Below are 21,814 nucleotides of genomic sequence, written 5' to 3' on the forward strand. Positions count from 1 at the left end.
GAGTTACATTTAATTATATATTCAAAAAAGGAAACTAGAAAGAAAACCTGTTTATCAATAAGTAGACCAAACTATATACCACCATTACATAGGTTGTAGTTGAATATGTGGTCAAGCACGGTGGCTCATGCCTGTAATCTCAGCATTTTGGGCTGAGGCGGGAGGATCACTTGAGCTCAGGAGTTTGCAACCAGGCTGGGCAACATGGCGAAACCTCGTCTCTACAAAAAATACAAAAATTAACCAAGCAGGGTGGTACGTCTGTAGTCCCAGCTACTCCGGAGACTGAGGCAGGAGGATTGCTTGGGCCTAGGAGTTCGAGGCTGTATTAAGCCAAGGTCTTGCCACTGCACTCTAGCCTGGGTAACAGAGTGAGACTGTGTCTCAAAAAAAAAAAAAAAAAGTTGGTCAGGCACAGTGGCTCACGCCTGTAATCCCAGCACTTTGGGAGGCTGAGATGGGTGGATCACCTGAGGTCAGGAGTTCGAGACCAGCCTGGCCAGCATGGCGAAACCCCATCTCTACTAAAAATACAAAAATTAGCCAGGCATGGTGGGTGCTTGTAATCCCAGCTACTCAGGAGGCTGAGGCAGGAGAATCACTGGAACCTGGGAGGCGGAGGTTGTGGTGAGCCGAGACCACGCCACTGCACTCCAGCCTGGGCAACAGCAAGACTCCATCTCAAAAAAATAATAATAATAATAAAATAAGTTAAATATGTGGTAAATGTGACTTTCAGTGAAATGTATTTGAACTTTTGTTTGGGAGAGCAGATGGTTTCAAGCAAGTGTTATTCCTGATTTTAGCTTTATGAGAAGAATCACAGTATTCCGCTGTTGTAGGTATCAGAAACTACAACCAGCGATATCCAGATTCTGCTATTTGAACCTACCCAGAGTCAGGGGTTCTAAGAAGCCACCCAAGGTGTGAAACTGGTATACCTTGCCAGGCTCCCGCTCTGCACACCCAAAGGGAAACCAGTACCAGCGTGAGGATTGGAAGAATTGTGTCTGTTAACTGCCTGCCAGCCACTCCCTTCTCCAGGCTCTGTTTCTGCACCCTGCACTTAAGCCCAGCTTGGTATCCAACTGTCCCTTCCTGCTTTGGGACCTTTGCCGTGGTGGTCCTTTCCCTTGTGAGTCCCACCTGTCCCTTTTGCACTTGTCCAAACCTATCCTACAATCAAGGCCTATCTCAGAAGAATATTTTTTTCATAACAACCTTCTTGATTTCCCTCGCCCTTTGCCCATCTCTGCCTTTGCTGATGCCCCATAAAGTTTATGAGTGCTGTGCTTGTCAACATCCCTCACCATAATCTGAGTACTCATGCGATCCTCCTGAAGCTTTTGAGCTCTTCAAGGAGGAAAGGAGAAAATGCTGAACGTGGATCCAGGCCCCGTTCAGTGTGCCAGCCTCAGCTTTGAAGGGGCCAGTCTAGAATCATACTTTTTTTGTTGCGTTATTTTTGTATTACTACTTGAGGAATTTTCTAACAGTCATCAGTTCATAGTTCAGTGCTCACTATTGTACCTGCTCTTCTAAGGTTATAATATGATTTCTTATTTCATTCATTTATTGCCCACCTGTGTGGATAATAGCATCAGAGGAGTTATTGTCCAGAATTACTGTAGCCTTCCTCACTTTATCTTATTTTTTTCCCCCCCTGACAGGAAAGGACTTAGAAGCCTTACAAATACATCTGTGCATTCTTGCTTCAGACTTTACAACTGAGGACCAGCCCAGTCTGGAAGCATCTCTTATTAATGTTACAAGGAAACTGCTACCTCAGCAAACAAAAGGAATGGAGGAGGAGACTTATAACAAATGCCATTTAAAAAAAAAAGAAAAACTTGTTTTCAGGAAACATTAGAGGAAATTTGGAGAATTTTAGCATTGCATAGAAGCAGCCTTACAGGTAAACGGATTTGACGGGCAGGCTCTGTCAAAATTCTGCAGAAGTTTGATCTTCCTTCTTAAGGACTTTGTGTGAAGTAATTCTGTACTGCTTTTAAATTGCTGTTGATCAGCTTCTGGGTTTTTGGGTTCTAACTTTTTTGGGTATATTGAAGACACGGTGTATTACATTATATTACATTTTTAAAAGTTAAGTTATTTTTCTGCCATTGTAAATACAAGTATCAAAATATTCTTGCAAAGAAGTAAACATTTTTCTCAGCAAGCATATCCTTTTAGTAAGAGAGTGGAATGCTAAACAGTTCTTATCCAGCATTTTGGACATCTTTTATTTTTTGTCAGAGATCCTGTCTGCACTGAAAATATTAATTATATAAACCTGTTGTCTCTCACCTCTACATTGGATCACATGGTCACCTGCCTCATGGAAATGCCTTTTTTAAAACTTCGATTTGCAGAACTCCACTATTTTTATACCTAGCTACAGTTTTGAGAAAGAAGAATCAGAACCCTGACCTGCTTACGGTTGCTGGGACAATTCCCCCTCCCGCATGTATTGCTGCAGTGCCCAGGACAGTAAAATGGACTACAAGCGGCGCTTCCTGCTTGGCGGGTCCAAGCAGAAGGTGCAGCAGCACCAGCAGTACCCGATGCCTGAGCTGGGCCGAGCACTGAGTGCTCCCCTGGCATCCACGGCCACCACTGCCCCCCTGGGCAGTCTGACCGCTGCAGGCAGCTGCCACCATGCCATGCCCCACTCTACTCCTATCGCCGACATCCAGCAGGGCATCTCCAAGTATCTGGATGCCCTGAACGTCTTCTGCCGTGCCAGTACTTTCCTCACAGATCTCTTCAGCACTGTGTTCAGGAACTCTCACTACTCAAAGGCAGCCACGCAGCTCAAAGATGTGCAGGAGCATGTCATGGAAGCAGCCAGTCGGCTGACCTCAGCCATAAAACCTGAGATCGCCAAGATGCTAATGGAACTTAGTGCTGGGGCTGCAAATTTTACAGATCAAAAGGAATTCAGTCTCCAGGACATTGAGGTAGAGTATCTTGTGTGTCATACTTGTGTAGGAAAATATACTACAAAGGTAAGTGAGAATATTGTCTTAAGTTTTTTCCAAATCACTGTAATAGTAGCCTTTGTCCTCTTTCTGTTGGTACTCTGTCTTTGTAAAAAATTTGTGCATGCCAGGTTCTGAATTGCTTTCATATCAAATTCAGTAGGTTAAGGGTAGGTGTGGTGGCTGTAACCCCAGCACTTTGGGAGGCCAAGGCGGGAAGATCACTTGAGCTCAGGAGTTTGAGGCATCATAGTGAGACCTTGTCTGTCTCTACAAAAAATAAAAAAATTAATTAGCTGGGCGTGGTGGTGTGCACCTGTTGGATAGATTTTAAAAATTACTTTTAGCTGTTCAGAGAGTTAATCTGACATTAGTTTTTCCATCCTTCTACATCCAGAAGCCCTGACTACTCCAGAAGCCCAGAAGCTGAGGTGGGAGGATCGCTTGAGCCCAGGAGTTTGAGGCTGCAGTGAGCCATGATTGCACCGCTGTACTCCAGCCTGGACAGCAGAGTGAAACCATGTCTCAAAAAAAAAAAAAAAAAAAGGAAGAAGAAAAATTATTAATCAAACCAGCCAATATTTTATGTTGTTGTCTTTCAAATTTTCAAGTCAGAACCTAATTTTCAAATACCGTACTGGTAAAAGTTATTAGTGAGTACTGAGAATTCTAAATATGATTATGAGCTTTATTTGTGGAATTTTTTTTTTTTGAGACGGAGTCCTGCTCTGTCGCCCAGGCTGAAGTGCAGTGGCACGATCTCGGCTCACTGCAAGCTCCGCCTCCTGGGTTCATGCCATTCTCCTGCCTCAGCCTCCCCAGTAGTTGGGACTACAGGCGCCCGCCACCACATCTGGCTAATTTTTTTGTATTTTTAGTAGAGACGGGGTTTCACCATGTTAGCCAGGATGGTCTCAATCTCCTGACCTCATGATCCGCCTGCCTTGGCCTCCCAAAGTGCTGGGATTGCAGGTGTGAGCCACCACGCCCAGCCTTTTTTTTTTTTTTTTTTTTTTGAGTCAGAGTTTCGCTCTTGTTGCCCAGGCTGGAGTGCAATAGTGCAATCTTGGCTTACTGCAACCTCTGCCTCCCGAGTTCAAGTGATTCTTCTGCCTCAGCCTCCCGAGTAGCTGGGATTACAGGCATGTGCCACCGTGCCCGGCTAACTTTGTATTTTTAGTAGAGACGGGGTTTCACCATGTTGGTCAGGCTAGGGTCTCAAACTCGCAACCTCAAGTGATCCGCCCACCTCAGCTTCCCAAAGTGCTGGGATTACAGGCAGGAGCCACCGCGCCCGGCCATTTTTTTTTTTTTTGAGACGGAGTCTCACTTTGTCACACAAGCTGGAGTGTAGCGGCACAATCTCGGCTCACTGCAACATCCGCCTCCCAGGTTCAAGCAATTCTCTGCCTCAGCCTCCCGAGTAGCTGGGATTATAGGCGCCCACCACCACGCCCAGCTAATTTTTTGTATTTTTAGTAGAGACAGGGTTTCACCATCTTGGCCAGGCTGATCTCGAACTCCTAACCTCAAGTGATCCACCCACCTCGGCGTCCCAAAGTGTTGGGATTACAGGTGTGAGCCACCCTGCCCGTCCTGTGGATTTTTATTTTATTGAATCTTTGGTTTTTAGAGAGTCCCACACGTTTATAGAATACTTTTTCCAATTCTAAATTCACAGTTGCTAACATTCAGATGCATTTGAGTCTTCTTCAGTACATTTCTTGGGGTCTTCGATAGTTTTTTTTGTTTGTTTGTTTTTTTAGAGACAGAGTCTCGCTCTGTCACCCAGGCTGAAGTGCAGTGGCACTGTCTCGGCTCACTGTAACCTCTGCCTCCCCGGTTCTAGCAGTTCTGCCTCAGCCTCCTGAGTAGCTGGGACTACAGGCTCACACAGCCACGCCCAGCTAATTTTTTGTATTTTAGTAGAGATGGGTTTTCACCGTGTTGCCCAGGCTGGTGTCAAACTCCTGAGCTTAGGCAATCCACCCACCTCGTCCTTCCAAAGTGCTAGGATTACAGGTGTGAGCCACCACACCCGGCCTCTTTGATAGTTAAAATGAAATCTTCTTTCAGGGCTCTAGATTACAATGTAAGATTAGAATACAAGTTTCATTCAAAGTAAAGATAACCATTTTTCTTGTCTTCATTTAGGAAATGATTTATTAAACTTTGATCTCTTATATTCATTTGATAGATTTTAAAAATTACTTTTAGCTGTTCAGAGACTTAATCTGACATTAGTTTTTCCATCCTTCTACATCCAGGTGAAGTTCTTAGATATGAGATCCTAGGAAGGAGAATGTTCCTTACCTCATCCTGGGGTTAAGATCACCAGTCTTTTGAGTCAGATCTGATGATTTAGGTGCCTGAATAAGCTAACTAACACTGCTTTGGGTTAAGCAAAAAAAGAACTCGACTTTTAAGTAACACAACTAATTTTTACTGTGTTTAAAAGTGATTTTGAAGGGATTTCCAAGAAGAACTTAGAGTTATTTCTTCAGAGACACAGCATCATTGGTATAAATTAGGGTTTATCAAACTTTTTCTATAAAGGGCAGACAGAAGTTTTAGGATTCATGGACGACATTGGTCTCTCTCACATATTCTTTGTTTTTGTTTTTGTTTTGAGACAAAGTTTCATCTTGTAGCCCAGGCTGGAGTTTAATGGCATGATCTCGGCTCACTGCAACCTCCGCCTCCCGGGTTCAAGCAATTCTCCTGCCTTAGCCTCCCGAGTAGGTAGGATTATAGGCACCCACCACCATGTCTGGCTAATTTTTGTATTTTTAGTAGAGATAGGGTTTCACCATGTGGGTCAGTCTAGTCTCAAACTCCTGACCTCAAGTGAGCCACCCACCTCAGACTCCTAAAGTGCTGGGATTTACAGGTGTGAGCCACAGCTCCCGGCCTTGTTTTTATTTTTATTTTTTACAACCCTTTAAAAATGTAAAAGTCAGCTTTATTTTGTGGGCCCGCCTATTCCATGGATGGGGTTTGGCCCATAGGTTCTAGTTTGCTGCACCTGGTGGTATAAGTGTATAATCACTTCCTTGGGTCAGGGTCATTCTACTTTGGATCTATCTTTGTAATTTTTTTTTTTTTTTTTAAGACAGAGTCTTGCTCTGTTGCCCAGGCTGGAGTGCAGTGGCGATCTCAGCTCACTGCAACCTCTGCCTCCTGGGTTGAAGCAATTCTTATGTCTCAGCCTCCCAAGTAGCTGGGATTACAGGCATGTGCCAACACACCCAGCAAATTTTTGTAGTTTCAGTAGAGACGAGGTTTCGCCACGTTGGCCAGGCTGGTCTCAAACTCATGGTCTCAAAATGCTGGGATCACAGGCGTGGGCCACTGTGCCCGGCCAGCTTTGTAATTTTTTTTTTTTTTTTGAGACGGAGTCTCGCTCTGTTGCCCGGGCTAGAGTGCAGTGGCGTGGTCTCGGCTCACAGCAACCTCTGTCTCCTGGGTTCAAGCAATTCTTGTGCCTCAGCCTTCCAAGTAGCTGGGACTACAGGCACGTGCCACCACAACTGGCTAATTTTTTTTGTATTTTTAGTAGAGACGGGTTTCACCATGTTGACTAGGCTGGTCTCAAACTCCTGACCTCAAGTGATCCACCTACCTTGGCCTCTCAAAGTGTTGGAATTACAGGCGTTAGCCACCACGCCCAGCCATCTTTGTAGTTTCTAATTGTTTCTATGATCATATTTTATACCCAGGGATACTGTCATTTTAAAGTGTGTATAAAATGGCTTGTCATAATTTTTTTATTTTTATTTTTATTATTTATTTATTTATTTATTTTTTTGAGACAGAGTCTCACTCTGTCACCCAGGCTAGAGTGCAGTGGCGTGATCTCGGCTCACTGCAAGCTCTGTCTCCCGGGTTCACGCCATTCTCCTGCCTCAGCCTCCCGAGTAGCTGGGACTACAGGCGCCCGCCACCATGTCCAGCTGATTTTTTTGTATTTTTAGTAGAAATGAGGTTTCACCATGTTAATCAGGATGGTCTTGATCTCCTGACCTTGGGATCCGCCCGTCTCGGCCTCCCAAAGTGCTGGGATTACAGGTGTGAGCCACTACGCCTGGCCGGCTTGTCATTATTTTGTTTAAAAATTTGACACATAAAAAGCATGCCTTTACTTCTCAAAAGAAACGTAAACAGTGAAACTTCTATTTTCCTTTAGCATCTCATTCCTTTCCCCAAAAGTGACCATTGGTAACTGGTTGTTGTATGCCATTACAGACTACCATCTGTACATGCATGGATATGTACAGATGTGTGCAGTTTTGACTTTTACATAAAGAACCACGTTGTTCATCCACCGTTGTGCCTGGTCACTGCTTGATAGAGATATGGCAAGACAGTAGTTAGGAACACTTTGTCCTCTGCTAGAAAGTGTTGAACAATCTTAGACTCTGACAGCTATCACCCCATGATGACGTAGCGCTCTTAGCTTTATTCAGGACTTCAGGCAAGAGTGGTTTGAAATATAAGGCCAAAGGCTTTTATTTTAACCTGAGCATTACTGAGCTCTTCAGGACATGCTTGCAGGTATTGGAGGAAACAGAGCTTGACCTGCAGGGCCCTTTGCTTTACAACCCTGGAGGGCAAGTGCGCCTGTTGCCCAGGGCAGGACAATTAGAGAAGATAACCAGCTGCGAGCAGTAGGGGCTTGGTAAGCCGCTGGGGCACAGCAGTACTTGCTTTGTTTCTTCTGCTTTCCTGGGACTGGCATTGACCACTGAAGCTGAGAACGGGAAATACTTATTGTTGTAGTTTGGAATTTTGACTTGGCTTTCCACATTGAAATGCTGATTAGATAGTTGGAATACTACCATGTTTTTTTGTACATAATGGGCTGAACAGGCTTTCCCAGACGAGTCTGGAAACTAAGTAGTTGGTAGGTTTTCCAATTTATGCATCTATTCTGAGTTTCAAACAGCTGACTAACAAGTGAATTTCTAAATGTGATTGCCAAGCATAGGCCCGCAGACTTCACGTTTCACTTTTTCCCCAGAGCAATATTTGTTGTTTCTGGAATTTATGTACTGCCAGGGGATTTAGCCATAGGCCAATAAGGGTCTCTCTCAGAATGTTCAGCAACTCAGATGAAATGGCTAGGCATTTGGATTTTTTCCTTTTGGTTTTTTAAGGATTTTTATAAGCAAGGCCCTGAGAGTCGCTTTGACATTCATCCCTGGGGAAAGAGGTCTGTGGCCTAACATTGCTAGGCAAGGCCTTTTCTTGGGAGCTCAGTCCAGGACTGCGGGTGAGAAAAGCTCTGGATTCGAGAGTATTCAAATATTTGACCATTTAAGAGCTAGGACAAAGGATGATCCTGTCCCCTTGCCATGTGGCCAGTGCATGTGTGCAGTGTCCCCAGGTGCTTCTGACTTACAGCCAGGTTTGGGCTGTGGTTATTGATTGACAGATACTGATGGCTGTGTCCAGGAATGGTGGTTGCTGACTGTGTGCTCTGCTACCCTGCCTTGAAACCAGCAGAGCATATGTGAGTCCTGTCCAGTCTATACTCACCAATGACTTTGCCCCTTAGCCCAAGTGGTTCACCCTCACAGTCTCTCTGCTAGAGAAGTGAGTTGTGACTATGGGGTTTCACTAGCTGACTACTGCCTGCGACACTGGTACATCAGCCTAGGAAGTCAGTTATAGGGCACAGAGTCAGAAGACCTGGGTTTGGAAGGTGACATCTATCACTTAAATAAAATTACTTTTTCAGTGGAAGTGTACGTAAATAAAAGAATCAAAGTGACTTGTGATTTGTGCATTCATTCCACAGATATTTATCGTATGCCTTGTTTCCGCCTGATACTACTCCAGCGTGTCGATTGCAGCAGTGAACGTGACAGAAATCTCTCCCTTCATGTAGCTAGAAGGGAGTTTCGATCTTAGAGAAGGTAGTTAGAAAAGGTACCACTGAGAAGGTGACATTCGAGTAAAGACCTGAAAGGGATGAGAGAGCAAGCCTGTTGGCCAAGAAAAGAGGATTCCAGGTGGAGGGAGCGCCGAGCACAGAGTCCCAGAGGCAGGAGCCAGGGAGGAACCAGCCTGGAGTGTTGGAAGAACAGCAAAGAACCTGCTGTGGCTGAAACAGAGTGAATGGAAGGGAGAGAAGCAGGGGTGAGGTCAGAAGGGTAAAGAGGGGCCACTCTGGTGTCTGTTCTGAGTAGCCAGGTAGGAGGCAGGGTGAGGTACACCTCTGAAGGGCAGGGGAAGGGAGGGCAGCAGGCTGGGCCCTACCATTCTTGTGTAGTGAGCAGTGATGCCACTTCTCCCCTTGTCTTCTTCATACTGGGTAGCTCCAGGGCTCTGGTTTTACGTTGGGTTGTCAGTGTTGAGAGGTGTTGGTCCTCTATGTAGGCAGTCCAGGAACCCAGGGCAGCCATGGGACTCCCAGGAGTTGTATGTCTATAAGGAGACTATATTTTATAAATTCCAGCATTTTTATTGACTTCTCAAGTATTTACCATCTTGTGAATAAGCAGCCAGACATATATATATGTATTTTTTATATATATATGTATTATATATATATGTATTATATATATCTGTATTATATATATATACCATATGTATACCATCTTGTGAATAAGCAGCCAGACATATATATAATACATATTATATATCTATGCCAGACATATATTTAAAATACATATTATATGTATGTGTGTATATATATATACATACACGCACACACATACATATGTATACATACTTATATATTAGAGATTAGGCCTTGCCATGTTGCCCAGGCTAGCCTGGAACTCCTGGGCTCAAGCAGTTCTCCAGCCTCAGCATCCTGCGTAGCTGAGACTACAAGTACCTATCACTGGGCCTGGCTCTCAGATCTTTACATAGTTGCATCTTGGCTTTCAGTTTGACACAAAGACAAATTTCTTTTGTATACTATGTGATTACCCGTGAATATGTTTGAAATAATTTATCTGTGAGTGCTGACTGACTCTTAATTAAGGACCTTAATTCAGGTATATTAACATTTATTTTGGATAGATATATGCCAAAAATATTGTAGAGTAACAATAATGGAAAATATTAGAAGCTGGTTTCAAAAATATGATTTGCATTAACCTTAATGGAACTGAATGTGCATCCTGTTCCTTTTTTTTTTTTTTTTTTTTTCCCTAAAGGTAAAAGTAAGTGTTACTTGTTTTGACTGGTAGATCTTCTGTAACCGATTATGGAGTAAATATTTCCTAATGGTATGTGCCAGACGAAAGTTCATATTGCTGCTGCTAATCAAAAACTGAAGTTCACCTCATAAAAAGCTTGTATGAATCCAGTTTTGAAACTTGCTAATTTCAGGTCAGTCTTTTTGGCTTACTTTTTTGCTGAGGTGAATCTGCTATTACCTAAATTGTCTTCAGACTTTAGTCTGTAGAGGAAGCTGTACTTAATTAAGCAGCTGGAATTTGGGTGATTCTGTAAATTTGCATTGTGGTCAACAAACATGATTTACCATCTGTCTAGCCCATTCTATGTGAGTGGAAGCCACCAGGGCCAGTGGGCATCTGTCACTGTGGAGGGACTGGACCCTTTGACTTTGATTTGTGAAGACAAGCATGTGCAACCAACTCATTATTCTGATAATTGCTAATTAAAAGGAGAAAAGTAAGGAAGTAAGCAAATGTCCTGCTTTTCCGGTAGAAACTGTTTTTCATGGTAACCAAATAGCCCTAATGGATGAGAGAAAAATCTCCACTTTGCAGACCGTGATCAATTCGGTGACTCAATCAGTGGCCAACAGTGGAGGATGAAACCATTTGTTGGAAGGTTGCTGAGGAACCGCATTTGGGAGAATCAGGCCTTCCCCACCCAAATCCCATTGATCAGCCTTAGTGTCATGGAAATGGAGACAGGTCATCACGTCTCCTGATGTGCTGCAGCAAGAACCACACAACATATCTAATATTAATAATATTATTCTACTTCTCCCTCTTAAAAAAAAAAAACCTGAAATAATCTAATCAAGCTTCTAAAATGAATCCAGTCTACAGGAAATGTGGGGTGTAGTGACGCAAGTTATGCAATACCACGAGAAAGCAACCAGACAAATTCACAATGTGACATATCCTGTAATAAGTTGATCTGATTTGTTCAACAAGTCAGTAGCATTAAAAAAAATTACACAGAATGTACTGTTCTAGATTAAAAGAGAGTTAAGCAATGTAACAACCAAATAAAATTACCTTTATGGGGTTGAGATTCAAACCAAATGTAAAAGATAATTTTTAAAAGATAAGTTGGGAAGCTTGAACACATACTTCAAGCTTGGGATTTACTTCAAAAAAAGAAAAAAGATGGGGAAGGATAGATGGAAAAAGTATGGCAAAATGTTAATAGAATTGAAACTTTTAATTTTTTTGTAGAGACAGGATCTCGCTGTGTTGCCTAGGCTGGTCTCAAACTCCTGGGCTCAGGTGATCCTCCCACCTCAGCCTCCCACAACATTAGGATTATAGGCATGAACCACCGTTCCTGGCCATAGGGTTGAAGTGTTTTGATGGGTACGTGGGGGCTTGTTATGTTCTGCTTTTGTGTACATTTGGACCTTTTCCAAGTTTGCAAAAAGTGAGAGAGAAATTCAGGAATGTATTAAAGGTGTAATATATCAGAGTACCCAATAAATAACTCCATTTCATGGAGGGCTTTTCACATGTGAAGTGGTCTTCTAACAGAAAGGGGAGCATTATTGAGTAGTTAGAAAACCCAAGGTGTAGGGATGACGAGAAAAGCAGGTGTTCTTCAAAAAAACTGAAGACAATAAAAGTGAATCAAAGGAGAAAATGGGAACAGAGAAAAGACCGTCTCTGAAAGTGGGAGGCCAGCAGCAGGTGGGAGTCAAGGAAAGAATGAAATGTTGCTAATTTTGGGGACTAGTGACTGAATGGCAATGTTGCTGTCTTTTCAGAGAGTAGGATTTAAAATTTTGAGTTGCTGAAAAGGCTTGCGTGAATGTGCTGGAAAAATCAGGTTTGGTGGGCAGATTAGAAGGAAACAAATAGGAGAGTTCATGGAATATAATTTCAGATAGAACTGGCTTTCCTGAATTAATTTTTTGGTTCTGGTCACCTTGGGAGATCTCACAGGATTGGATAATGGCCTGTTCTGGCAGCCTCCCTCCTCTTTACAAACCAGGAACCTGAGCACCCATAAAACAGCATTTGCCTGAAGTCCTTCTGAGGCCAGCCCACGCATGTGTTATGTGTCCTATGTGTCTGCTGCCTCCCCACTGCCTCGGGCCAGTGCAGTCTAGTGCAGAGGGGCTTGTTGGCAGAGGCCGTCCCCCTGTGAGACCAGGCTGTCTTGCCCCTCTGCTAATGGTGAAATGTCCAGAGCCAGGAAATCAGAAATAGCCTGATGTAGAGGCACCCCTGAGCACCCTTGCTCGCACTAGGGCCCCTCCTGAGTAGGCCCAGCCACCTGGCCTGCTTTCCTCTTCTCCCAGGTGAGCCACCCACCCTCCTCGATAAATACACATGAACTAGCTGCAAGCGTTGCACAGATGACGAGGACAATAAAAGCACTCCAGGACTGGTAGGCCAGATAAGTGAATAGACTGGCATTAGGTATGATGAGTGCTGTGATGCAGATGGAAAATAGCCTCAAGTCTGTTGATTCGGCAAAACTTTCAACTGCTCCTCTCCCCTCACCCAGCTCACTGTGCCAGGGCCAGCCCTCATACCAGAACCTCCTATCTAACTGAGAGCGCATCTGAGCAGGGGCAGGCCAGAGAGCCCAGTAGTCCCTGGGGAGAGTGAGGAGATACTGGTAGCTGCCTCTCAATATCCAATCTCTTTTTTCTTTTTTCCTTTCTTCTTTCTTTCTTTACCTTCTTCCCCCCCCCGCAAGACATGGTTTCACTTTGTTGCCCAGGGTGGAGTGCAGTGGAACAATCACAGTTCACTGCAGCCTGAACTTCTGGGCTCAAGCAATCCTCCTGTCTCAGCTTCCCAACTATGTGGGTCTACAGGTGCATGCCACCACACTCAGCTAAAGTGTATTTTTTTTGTAGAGTCGAGGTTCCATTACGTTGCCCAAGCTGCCTTTTTTTCTTAGTGACAAACTCTCATTTTGTTTTCCATACTGTGCCTGGAATAAAGACTACACCTCTTAGTTCCTTAAAGCTGGGAGTGGTCACTTGAATAAGATCTGGTTCATGACGGTGTAACTAGAAGTACTGCGTGAGATTAGTGGGATATCTCCTTAACGGGAAATTGGTGCTCCCTCCTCCTCCAATTTTCTACCGTCTCCAGTGCGTGCAGAATGACTGAGGGCCATTTAACCATTTATAACCGTGAAGTCACCTAGAAATGGGAGCCTCACGTGTGTGTGCCGAACAGAAAGCTGGGAAGCGGGCTCCTTGTGATGCCCTGGCGTCTCCATTCCAGCCCTGGTCCGTCTGCTCTGGATTTGTTTTACCTTAGAAAAAAAAAACATCATTTTTTTTTCTTTTCCCCCCTCTGAGATGTAGTTTCGTTCTTGTTGTCCAGGCTGGAGTACAGTGGCGCGATCTTGGCTCACTGCAACCCCTGCCTCCTGGGTTTAGGTGATTCTCCTGCCTCAGCCTCCCAAGTAGGTGGGATTACAGGCGTGTGCCACCACGCCCGGCTAATTTTTGCATTTTTAGTAGAGACGGGGTTTCACCATGTTGGTCAGGCTGGTCTCGAACTCCTGACCTCAGGTGATCCCCCTGCCCTGGCCCCCCAAAGTGCTGGGATTACAGGCACGAGCCACCATGCTTGGCAACATAGTTCTTATTTAAGCCACTGTATTGGTTTTAGGTTTGATTTTTTTTTTTAATTAAAAATTAATTTTTTTTTTTTTTTTTTTTTTTACTGTAGTGATGGAGTCTCACTGTGTTGCCCAGGCTGGTCTCAAACTCCTGGGCTTAAGCAATCTTCCTGTCTGGGGCTCCTAAAGTGCTGGGATTACAGGTGTGAGCCACCATGCCTAGCCTGTTTCTGTTTTTGTTTTTGTTTTGTTATATGTAGATAAACCTGATTCTAATTAAGTGGAAGCAGGAAGACTAGTTAAGGGGCTATTAGAGCAGTCTAAGTGAGGTATGATAGTAGTTTGGAATAGAAGGGTAGCAGAGGTGACTAGAAGTAGTTATATGTATGTTTACTGTGGTAAAATATATATAAGATAAATTTTGCGATTTTAACCATTGTTAAGTGTTCAGTAGTATTAAGTACACTTACATTGTTGTGCAAGCATCACCATCATCCATCTCTAGAACTTTCTTATCTTCCCAAACTGAAACTCTGTACGTGCTCAACAATAACTCCTGGTTCCCCTCTCCTCCCAGCTCCTGGCAACGAACATTCTTTCTCTCTCTATAAATTTGACTAGGAACCTCGTATAAATGGAATCATAGAATATTTGTCCTTTTGTGGCAAGTGTGTTTCACTTAGCATAATGTCTTTAAGGGTCATTCGTGTTGTAGCTCGCATCAGAATTTCCTTCTTTTTAAAGGCTGTGGCCGGGCGCGGTGGCTCATGCCTGTAATCCCAGCACTTTGGGAGGCTGAGGCGGGTGGATCACCTGAGGTCACAAGTTTGAGACTAGCCTGGCCAACATGGTGAAACCTCATCTCTACTAAAAATACAAAAATTAGCTGGGCATGATGGTGAATGCCTGTAGTCCCAGTTACTCAAGAGGCTGAGGCAGGAGAATCGCTTGAACCTGGGAGGCCGAGGTTGCAGTGAGCCAAGATCGTGCCATTGCACTCCAGCCTGAGTGACAAAAGTGAAACTCCGTCTCAGAAAAATAAAAATAAAAATAATAAATAAATAAAGGCTGATAAATATTTTAGCAGTTGTATTTTGCATGGTTTATGACATGTGCACCTGGGTCACTCACTCCCTAGTAGTGCTATTTACTGAGATGGGGAGTAGTGGGGAAGAGTAAGTTCAGATAATAGGTCTGTGATGCCTGTTAGATATCCCACGGGTGATTTCTAGAGGATAGTTGCATACACAAATCTGGAGTTGAGGGTTGAGGTCCAGAACTTGGAGACCCTCAGTTAGTAGACACATGTAAAGCTAGAGAACTGAAGGAGGTCATCAAGGAAGAGCATAGCTGGAGAATGAGTAAACCCTGGGGCACTCCCACATTTACAGTCAGAAGATGAATAGGAAGCCGCCCAGGAGTCTGAAACTGGAACAGCTGGAGAGCTAGGAAGGAAATGAAGCAAGGGTGATGTTGCTGAGAGGAGGTGAGGCCTCCTCTCCACCCCATTCCAAGATTTGCCATAGTTACACCACTTGGAACACTGTGCAGATACAGCCAGCTGGGAGTGTCCTTGTCAGATGGGGATATTGGGATACCTGTCTCAGTGTGGTAACATGCGAGGCATCTAGTGCGACAGAGCGGCCTCACCCAAGTGATGTGTCATGATGAGGATAATGTTCATGGAGACTGATTTCCATTTGCCAGTTCCCTGTTTGTCTTTGTAATCGGTTTATCAATTGAAGTATTTTAGTATTCTTGATGGAAGTGACAAATTTTTTTTTTTTTTTGAGACAGAGTCTCGCTGTGTCGCCCAGGCTGGAGTGCAGTGGCGCAATCTCGGCTCACTGCAAGCTCCACCTCCCGGATTCACGCCATTCTCCTGCCTCAGCCTCTCCGAGTAGCTGAGACTACAGGCGCCCGCCACCAAGCCCGGCTAATTTTTTTTGTATTTTTTAGTAGAGATGGGGTTTCACCGTGGTCTCAATCTCCTGACCTCGTGATCCGCCCGCCTCGGCCTCCCAAAGTGCTGGGATTACAAGCATGAGCCACCACGCCTGGCCGGAAGTGACAAATTTTAACAAAAAGTACACTCATGTGAACAAAAAGAATTTTCTGACCTCTGATGGGCTCCTGAGGCCATATATCAGGATAACTTAAATATGTTTTTATCCCTGCCCACAATGTAAACTTGTTTATGGAGAAAACTTGCATTTTGTTCTTATTTATTTTTTGAAACGGAGTCTCGCTCTTTCTCCCAGTCTGGAGTGCAGTGGTGTGATCTTGGCTCACTGCAACCTCTGCCTCCCAGGTTCAAGCGATTCTCCTGCCTCAGCCTTCCGAGTAGCTGGAATCACAGGCGTACACCACCATGCCCGGCTAATTTTTGTCTTTTTTGTAGAGACAGGGTTTCACCATGTTGACCAGGCTGGTCTTGAACTCCTGACCTCAAATGATCCAGCCGCCTCAGCCTCCCAAAGTGCTGGGATTACAGGCATGAGCCACCATGCCTGGCCAAAATTTGCATTTTGAATGGGAAAAATTACTCGAGTAATTAACGTGGACTTAGTTATCTTGAGTGGCCTTTCATTTTTTCCCTGGATGATATTTTGTAATTATTATTATTAGGTATGTTAAGATTTATAGCAGTGTAGCTGCTATAAATATAAATATAGAAATGTAAAACTTCCTATGTGTATTGATATGGTAACAAATTTTTAATATATTTTGGAAAGCAAACTATAAAACAACACACAATCTACTTTTTGCAAAAAAAAATCTATAGGTACAAATATGGGCTGTTTAGGAATCATACAGTCAATTGTTACACCTATTCAGGAATATTTAGAACTATTTGTATGTTTGTATAGCTAATCTTTTCCCCCCTGATTGATTGATGATGAATATTACTGATATAAAAAGTTTTGTGCACCACAGTGCTTTGGCCTTGAAATATGAGCTCAGAAACTGCCTGTGCTGTTATTTTCACCAGCAGTGAAGCAGCGTGTCCAGGGGCAGAATGTACTCTTGTCTGAATTATTAGCATTTGGTGTTGGTTCCTCCACTCTTGGGCCTGAGCTTGCTTTCTCCCTCGTTTGTTCTAAACATAGCATGGCACCTTTTCTATCCTGTAGGTTATTGCTGACTGCAAGGAGACTTTGTTGTTCTTTAGTTAGTTTTTTACATATTAGTTTCAGTAAGCCTGTTTCTTACATTTTTCTACTGTAGCATAATCTTCATAAGTACTTTCTATAGTCCAGGCATGGTCTGCTGCATTCTCTGTCTCTGGGGGTGCATTTAGGTCTTTGTGTCACATTCTGGTGTGTAGCTCATTATGTAATGACTTGAATGATCATCAGAACAAAAGAGACCTCATTAAGAACAAGATTGAGGACACTGGGAATCTAATGTAACATTTAAGGTATAAATGAGTATTGAAGTGAAAGAAATGATTAAATGCTTTGGAATTTCTAATACAAGCACCCATCTTGGACCTACTTACACTGGACTTTTAAAGTGATCAGAAATAAATGGATGTATGAGAGTTTTACTTGTTCCTCATTCTAAAGGGATATGAAAAAGATGAACTTGAATTCATGAAGTTGAGCAGAACAATGAACTTAGTGAGAAATTATTTGTATTGATGTGAAAATCATACCATGTTTTGGGAAATGGGGTGGACTTGGGCACTTCATAGTTCCAACCACATGCAGGTATTATAGGCTGAGTCAGGCCTGAGCCTAGAAGAGGAATAACTGCAACTAAACTTTGAAATATTCCAGGAAAGCAGAGTTGACATGTAGGTTGATCTACGACAACTACAGTGGTATAGAAAGGGTGGTCTTGGCCAGGCACAGTGGCTCACGCCTGTAATCCCAGCACTTTGGGAGGCCAAGGCAGGTAGATCATGAGATCAGGAGATCAAGACCATCCTGGCTAACACGGTGAAACCCTATCTCTACTAAAAATACAAAGAATAGCCTGGCGTGGTGGTGGGCGCCTGTAGTCCCAGCTACTTGGGAGGCTGAGGCAGGAGAATGGCATGAACCCGGGAGGCAGAGCTTGCAGTGAGCCGAGATTGCGCCACTGCACTCCAGCCTGGGGAACAGAGCAAGACTCCGTCTCAAAAAAAAAAAAAGGGTGGTTTTTTGGTGCTCCAAATAGGAAGGCCTTAAATTAAAATCTGTTTTACAATCTGAATAAAATATAAATATCATCAAAAAGAAAAGATATTCTGGTTATATACATGAATACAACATCCTTAGCAGCAGATGTTGTGTGTGTGCAAGGGAATAGGAACGTAAAGATGCACCCTTCTCCTCCACCATCAAGGGTTGCTAGAAAACGGGTCGCATTCAGTAGACCCCGATAGCTGTCTGTAATCCATAGCTCCTTCTCTGATTAGTATTTATCCACTATTGTGGCTACATTCTGGATCTCATCGTAGGAAGAAAGAGTAGCCTGGTGGTTAGCAACACAGCTTTCGGAGTCAAACAGACCTGGTGTCAGATCCCTACTTATTACCTGCTTGACATTGAGCACGTTTCTTTATCTCTGTAAACCTCAGTGTTATCATCTGTAAAATCGGTGAATTGCTCACACCCCACAGGGATGATTCCCCAAACATAAGGTGCTTGGTATTTAAACACTCAATAAATGGTAGCTGTTAATAGAGCTTCACTGGCATTTTAAACTTAAATACCTGCCTTTGGCCACTCTGCTTAACCACTCCCCAGCTTCCCACATGTGTTCTGCAATTTGACTGAACCACACAGTCCAGGAAACTTTATCCATGTGAAGGAGAAAATAGCTTTCCACAGCCCTGGGGTCACACTCCCAAATTTATGTCAGGAAGACGCCCAAAGACTGGCTCATCCCTGGGTCAAGGAGAGTGGGGTCTGTTTCAGGAGGGGAGCTGAGCCAAGACCTGAGATCCTCGTAGAGGAAAGGTGGGCAGAGGCAGGCTGGAGGTTGAGCTCTGTACTCTCTCAAGAGAAGGTGGTGGTTATGCATCTGTTACTCTGGGTAAATTTTTGGAGCAGATATCTGATGAAACAGCTATTTCCAAGGTCCAACGTTAACCATTGGTTTGATTGGCTTTGAGTAAGTTATTTACAACACAGATATTTTGTTACAATCATAATTTGTATGACTGAGTTGGTCTCCAGGCATCCTGGGTAGGAGAGGGAGGTGCACAGTAGCTGAGCTATTGTCCTCATTCCTTATTTATAGGAAAGAAGCTTAGGTTAAATGACTCATCCAAGGTCAAACATATTCTAAGTGGTGGAGACAACACAGACAGTGCCTTTTAAACTGACCTGTGTCTCTTCCCCCACTCTTTCCTACAGCAGTGTTCTGCCCTCCTTATTGCCACCCCACAGCAAGAGGGCTTCCTCCACCTCATTCTCCCCAGGGGTGATGGCCTTGTCAGAGAGCATCCTGTTCTTGATCTGGGGGCCCTCCTTCAGGCCTTCAACCATTCCTCAGAACTTTGCCCCTTAGTAGGGGAGGGGACAGGGTAGCTCTCTCTTTGCCCTCGGTCATTTCCTCGGGGAGCCTTTTCCTTCCCGTCCGCCTGTGTTCCTTTCCCAGCAGCACCCGGCCTTGCGTTATCTGTTCATTGCCTGTTGTCTTCCCCATTAGAATGTCGCCCTGGCGAGAGCAGGGACTTGCTCATTCTCTTTCTGGTAGTGTTCCCAGCTCTTTGTGCTTGGTGCATATTAGGCATCCCCATCTTATATATTTATTGAGAGAATGAATGACTCAGTTGTGTCCATCAGAGCTGTGAGAGTGTGAACCCAGAGCTAATGGAGCATGGTGTCTTCCCTTTCTCCTCCTCCTCTGGCTTCCCATAGCTGCCAAGGTGCTGAGGAAGGAGCGGGAGGAAGAGTTTGTGTCCCTGAGGAGCTGGCTCACTCCTCCTCCCTGTGTCTGTAGTGGGTGGGGAGATTGAGGACACCCTCAGCCTACACCAGTTAAGGTAGAGTTCCTGTCACATGCCAGCCGATGCCAGTTTAGAGTCTGGTGAAGGCAGTGGGGCACACAGGTGAAGGGTATGGACACTTGAGTCAGGTGACTGGTCCACCACATCTAGTTTGTGTCCCCTTGACAAAATTTCATAGCCTTTCTATGCCTTGATCTTGTTGTCTGTGAAGGGAGGATGACCTCATAGGGTGGTTCCTGGGATTGAATGCACTAGCCCATGTGACTCTCCAGCATTGGTAATGTACAGGCTGCGTGCTCCACTAAGCTGTCTGTGTGCTCTACAGGACTAAATAGCTGCTGCTTATTCTACTCCTGGCACCTGTCTAACTGGCCTAGGTGCGCTGCCTTCGTGTCCCTCACCCCGCCCAGTCTAGCACAGGGCACTGGGGGAAGGGCTCTGAGGAGGTGTGAGTGGAAGCCCAGGAGTTTGGGGGGCTTCAGCCTGTGATGCCAGTTGTTGTTCCCTCTGGAGGGCAAATGCTGTGGTGTGAGATTTGTGTGCGGCTTTTTGTTTGCTTTCGTTTGGTCCTGGTGATTTCCACAGGGTGAGGAGGGATTCAGAGATAATAAGTGTCATGCTGGGAACTGGCTTGCCCCTGCTTCTCCAGGAAAGAGCTCTGATTCTTGGGAACTGAGAGAGCATGTGGCAAAGGTAGTTGCTGAGGCGAGGCGAGGCGAGAGGTCCACCTGTGCACTGCGCCCAAGGAATCTGTGCATGTGCGTAAGGCGAGGCAAGGCGAGAGGTCCACATGCATGCCATGAGGCAGAGAGTCCACGTGTGCACCTGAGGGGAGAGGAAGGTTGAGTCTTACTGTGTGCTGCTCAAGGGACAGGACAGTGCATGGGCACTGTGCTGGATTTTGGTTCCTTGTAAAAAGCAATGGCTATAGTTCCCTGACCTTCACCACTTCTGCGAGGCAGTGGGCTGAGGGCCGGCCGTGAGTAGGCTCTCTCAGGTCCACTCCTGCTCAGTTGGGTGAATTGCAAACTCAGCGAAGTAAGTTGTTGTGAGTAAGTAATCTGCATAAGCCAAAGAAATACAAAATATCTTCCACAAAAAGATTATTAGGGAGCAGGATAAAAGAGCTGCAGAAGGTTTTTGTTGGTATTATTGTCAAATCTGATGTGGGCAAAACAACTATGAGAGATTAGGAAAAAATGTCAATAATCTGGAAGGTTTGTGGTCAAGCTGTTTTGTAAGTGGCCATTTTTTGCCCTGTGTTAAAGAGGAAATAAGGCTGGGCGTGGTAGCTCACACCTGTAATCCCAGCCCTTTGGGAGGCCGATGCAGGTGGGTCGCCTGAGGTCAGGAATTGGAGACCAGCCTGGCCAACATGGTGAAACCCCATCTCCACTAAAAATACAAAAATTAGCTGGGTGTGATGGTGCACTGAGGTCAGAGAATTGCTTGAACCCGGGATGTGGAGGTTGCAGTGAGCCGAGATCACGCTACTGCACTCCAGCCTGGGTGACAAAGCGAGACTCCATTTCAAAAAAAAAGAAAGATAAATAAGAAATGATAGCGAACACATTGTAACTGTGGTTTATGCAAGAAAGTAACAGGGAGGAGCAGCAAAGGAGCTGTCAGAACAGCCTTAGCCCATACCAGAAGGCTGCCAGAGAAATGCACAATCATATCTGAAAATGTTTGTGGCACATAGTATATATTTAGTATACATCTTATTATAATTACATATTCATGCGTATAGTATTTTTTAAGTTAATTTCCTACTTGGACTATTAGCAACCAATCACTGATATATATCAGGTTAATGGGTTTCTACTGTACTCATGAATGGAGCTGTCCATTATATTTTCTTGACTCCTGGAAGACTGGTCTGTCAGCTTTGTTTCGTAAGACTGGAATGATGACATACAACTATGTTAATAACTATGTTAACACTCCTACTAAAATAACCAGTATATTTGGATTCCATTTTCAACGGAATGTCTTATGGTCACACTGGCCTTCTTTCAGATTTTTAGCTGCATGGTTTTTCCTTTACCTTCTGAATACCTTGTGGACGTAATTGCAGTTGTGGATGGCTGTGGTTCAGCAGGAGCTCAAAGACACC

General features: G+C 44.3%; 1 protein-coding gene across 9 annotated transcripts in view; it reads left to right on the forward strand.

Moving 5' to 3' along the window:
• The window catches only part of GARRE1 (granule associated Rac and RHOG effector 1), a 100,971-nt gene that overhangs the window by 43,025 nt on the left and 36,132 nt on the right, over positions 1-21,814 (forward strand). For 7 of the 9 annotated variants that reach the window (XM_032170413.1, XM_058425545.1, XM_032170415.1 and 4 more), the window contains one exon: positions 1,671-2,960. In XM_032170413.1, the coding sequence (XP_032026304.1) occupies positions 2,466-2,960 (495 nt within the window). In that variant the 5' untranslated portion in view covers positions 1,671-2,465. Of the gene's footprint in view, positions 1-739; positions 1,136-1,670; positions 2,961-21,814 lie in introns of those variants that run through there. The other 2 variants (XM_032170416.2, XM_058425544.1) reach the window with 2 other exon arrangements.

This window comes from Hylobates moloch, unplaced genomic scaffold, assembly GCF_009828535.3.
Source record: "Hylobates moloch isolate HMO894 unplaced genomic scaffold, HMol_V3 SCAFFOLD_12, whole genome shotgun sequence".
NCBI lineage: Eukaryota > Metazoa > Chordata > Mammalia > Primates > Hylobatidae > Hylobates > Hylobates moloch.